Genomic DNA, 4419 nt, shown 5'->3' with positions numbered 1-4419 from the left:
GATACTTGCTAGGTGTACCGTGGGCTTTGAAGAACGTGTGAAACCAGCCCCTCGAGAACAATGGCGTGTCCGTCAATCGATACGGCCGTCATCCGGACCGTTTCACACTCAACCACGCCCGAGTCCATTATTTACATTCCTATGGGTGATCACTGTGATCATCACCCATACGAATGCAAATATGTTGTTAATATTACTGTATAAAAGGGGCACAGGGTACATGCTTTGGCACTCAGTATTATTACTACAAGATGATGAGAGCTCCACCAGCCAAGAAGAGATGCACCCACGGCCAGAAGACGCTGAATTTCGCCGTCATCAGCAAGACATTGCCGCTGCCAGATCCTCCTGCAAGCAGCGCTGCCGGTGTGTCCGGGCCACCGCGACCTGCCGACGAGCTGGCCACACAGGGCAGCTGCAACAGCAGCACACACAACAGCGCCGCCGCCAGCGTCCTCGCCGTGCCGCCGGGAACAACAACAACGGCGACAAGCAAGACGACTACAGCCAGACTGTACCATGATGACTACATCAAGTTTGGCTTCACATTTATGGGGGACCCATCTAATCCTATTCCACTGTGCATCGTGTGCGGGGACAAGCTCGTAAACAGTGCTATGGTTCCCAGTAAGCTGAAACGTCACCTTGAGGCCCACCATGGAGAAATCGCCACAAAGGACAAAGACTATTTTGTGAGTTTGAAAGCTACTAAGGTGAGACAGAACGCAAAACAGACAACTGCATTGTTACGCAGTACCACCAGCACCAAGGTTAGTGACAGAGCTCTGGAAGCTAGCTACCAAATTGCAGAGCTTGTGGCAAAGTTAAAATTGCCACATACAGCAGCAACATCTATAGCGGCAGGAGCCAAAATCATGGCTAACGTAATGTTGGGACCAGATGCTGCAACGAAATTCGATAAGGTGCCTCTCTCAAACAAGACAATTGGCCGACGCATTGAAGACATGTCTGCAGACATTGAGAGTGCTGTCATACAAAAGATTGTGACGAGTGGAAAGTTTGCACTGCAGCTTGACGAATCAACAGATATAAGTGGACACGCACAGCTGTTGGCAAACGTGAGATTCATTGACGGAGACGCCATCAGAGAGAATTATCTGTTTTGCAAACAACTGCCTGGAAAAACAACAGGAGAGGAAGTTTTCCGGGTGACGTCGGAGTATTTGGAGCAATGGAACTTAAGCTGGGAAAACTGTGTCAGTGTGTGCACTGATGGGGCTGCATCTAGGACCGGGCGACACAAGGGATTTGTAAGCAGAGTAAGAGAGAAGAATCCTGGCGTCCTGGTTACGCATTGCTTTTTACACCGTGAGGCGCTAGTTGCAAAGACTTTACCAAAAGACCTCTCAGCTGTGTTGAATGATGCGGTAAGCATCGTTAACTTTATTAAAGCACGACCTTTGAAAAGCCGGCTGTTCGCCACCCTGTGCGAGGAAATGGGGGCGGAACACAAAACGCTGCTGCTGCACACCGAAGTACGGTGGCTTTCCAGGGGGAAAGTTTTGTCCCGTGTCTATGAACTGAGGGAGGAATTACAAAGCTTTCTGTCTGCTGAGCAATCCGACTATGCAGACCTGTTTGCAGATGAGTACTGGTGTGCAAGACTAGCATACATGGCGGACATTTTCACCCATCTGAACGAACTGAACAGGCGAATGCAAGGAAAAGATGAGAATATCCTCACAAGCACAGATAAACTGACGGGATTTCGGATGAAACTGAAACTCTGGCGTCATCAGGTGGAGAAGAGCAAGCTTGAAATGTTTCCCCTCATCAACACTGGACACACAATCACTCGTGCTTTGCGTGGGGTCATTGCTGAGCATTTGAAAAGTCTCGAGGAGCGATTTGCCTTTTATTTCCCCTCAACGTCCATGGCAAACTTCGACTGGGTCCGTGACCCATTCAACGAAACTGCTGAAAACGAGAACAGTCCATTTGAGGAGCAAGAGCAGCTAGTGGAAATGAGGGAGAACCGTGGCTTGAAAATGAAATTCAGAGTTCTAAGCTTGGACAGTTTTTGGTTGACTGTTGGAAAAGAATTTCCAGCCATCTCACAGCAGTGTTGCTCCCATTTTCAACAACCTACCTGTGTGAGCTCAGCTTTTCAACCCTGACTTACGTAAAAAGTAAACACAGAGAGAGACTGAGAGCAGTTGACGAGGAGCTGCGTGTGTGCTTGTCATCAGTCCCAGCCAGGATACAAACTCTGTGTTCAGCAAAACAAGCTCAAGTTTCACACTAAGACAGTTGTATTGTGACCTAATTTTTTCTTTTCTTTTTACAAATCTTTTTTATTGAGTTTTATTGAGTTAAAGTATTTTTTCTAAAAAGGACTCAAGTTTCAAACAAAGACATTTGTACTGGCTTAAAAGTGTTTTTTTTTCTTTCTAAAACAGTTTCACACTAAGACTATTGTGGCCAATTTTTCCTATATATTTTTTTAAAAATCTTTTTGAGTTTTTAAAGTATTTTTCTTGGGAAGGTGAATCCAACTCCTCTGTTCATTGCAATGACAAGTTTATATATTTGTAGGCCAAATTGAACATGTGTGTGCTGTTTTTTAGTTCAAGGTTTCTTTATTATGACATCAAAGCAAAACAAGTTGTTTCCAAGTATGTGTCCAAAAATAAATCGGTGAAACTGAGGCACTGTCTCTTTCCTTTTTTTTCATCTTCTCCATTCATTGCACTACCCCAAGTTTATATATTTGTAGGCCAAAGACATTTTGTAATATTCAAGGTTTCTTTATTACATCTTGTGTACATGAGAGTAAATATTATATATATATATATATATATATATATATATATATATATATATATATATATATATATATATATATATATATATATATATATATATATATATGGAAATGCTATATATATATATATGCTTTGTATATATATATATATATATATATATATATATATATATATATATATATATATATATATATATATATATATATATATATATATATATATATATATATATATATATAAGCACCATATATCTAGGTGTACCCTGGGATATTTTGGCTAAGCCAGGTGTACCTTGGCACCAAAAAGGTTGACAATCACTGGACTAGAGAGTGACGGTGGTTTGTGTTTGTAAACATTAACTTCTTTGCCGACTACATAGTGATCATTGCACACTGCACATGTGTGGCTGGTCTATGAGAAAGCTGTCGCAGCTCTCCTCTTCAAGATTGAATACAGTTTGAGGCTAACAATGTAGGCTATTCAAGAGACGTAGTATGGCTTGGATCTCAGCTGTCCCACACAAAGATTTAACGTTCAAGAACCTACCCAAATACAGCCGTGTTAGTTCACGTCATTTTCTCAAAGGTACATTTTTACCAAAAACATGAAACTGCTATTCTGTTTCTGCTAACTAAAAGTAACTAGGTAATGCAACTATAGGGTGGTCCAGAGTGTTAAGTGACTTTTTTTCCCCTCTCTAACGATTTGACACGCAGGCTGCTCTGCTCATAGACCGAACATTCCACTACCGTGCGAGGTCTCCAACTTTAATAAAAACTAGACGCGTAGCAATTCTGGGAAATTGCAAAGTGTGGTTGCGCCGACGCCGGTCGCGGGTCTCGGCCGCCTTCGTGATACGTGCTGTTTTGATTTGAAGAAATAGGCCCCTCCCACTAAATAAATAGGCCCCTCCCACAAATGTAACGGGCCAATCATATTGTTACGTCACTCCTGATATCGCTTTTATTACATTTTGAAAAGATTGTTCCCCCCAAAAATCATGTTTTTGCATCAAACAGTTACGTTTTGTGCATTTGTGAGGCCCCCTATGGGTCAAAGTGGAAATGCTTTTGGGTATTCGTTGAGTAAACCACCCTCGACATGTGATTTAAATTTGGGATTGACCGGACGTTTCGTTCGTGATTTCTGGCATTTTTGGTAAAACAGGCCCCTCCCACTAAGTTTGGAAGCCATTTACGGACGAACAGTAAGGATTATCAAAATGCTGTTTGGATTTGTTTATCGCATGGGCCCAGAGATCATGTGTACCGATTTTTGTGAAATTTGGACAAAATATGTGGGAGGAGGAGCTAAAAGTGTGTTTTGAAGAAAATTCAAAATGGCGGAAAATTATCCTGACACAAATGGGCGTGGCCTATATGGGGAGTTAGATTTTTATTTTACGACCTACGGTTCAAAAGCTATAGGCCAAAACGTAAAGGGGGCTTTTATAGCGCCACCATGAGGCCGACTGGTGTATTTCTTTTTTTGATAATTTCGGATTAAATTATGAACCTCCCCTCCAAGTCTTGTAACTCTAGCCCTTACAGTTTCTGGAAAAAAAATACTTGAAGTCGAGTTTTTTAATTTTCCCATCAAAGTGGATGGGGAAATTGAATGCACTAATAAATTA

General features: G+C 41.9%; 1 protein-coding gene across 1 annotated transcript; it reads left to right on the top strand.

The window, feature by feature from the left end:
- Nucleotides 1-251: 251 nt before the first annotated feature.
- Nucleotides 252-2138, top strand: LOC311053308 (SCAN domain-containing protein 3-like; the record flags this gene model as incomplete). Its single annotated transcript, XM_084068769.1, has 1 exon — nt 252-2138. One exon carries the CDS (start codon nt 252-254, stop codon nt 2136-2138), a length of 1887 nt encoding a protein of 628 aa, XP_083924895.1.
- Between the last annotated feature and the right edge of the window lie 2281 nt (nt 2139-4419).

Source organism: Gymnoscopelus microlampas, assembly GCF_963454915.1.
Source record: "Gymnoscopelus microlampas genome assembly, chromosome: 10".
NCBI lineage: Eukaryota > Metazoa > Chordata > Actinopteri > Myctophiformes > Myctophidae > Gymnoscopelus > Gymnoscopelus microlampas.
This window is presented reverse-complemented; position numbering and strand designations above follow the sequence as displayed.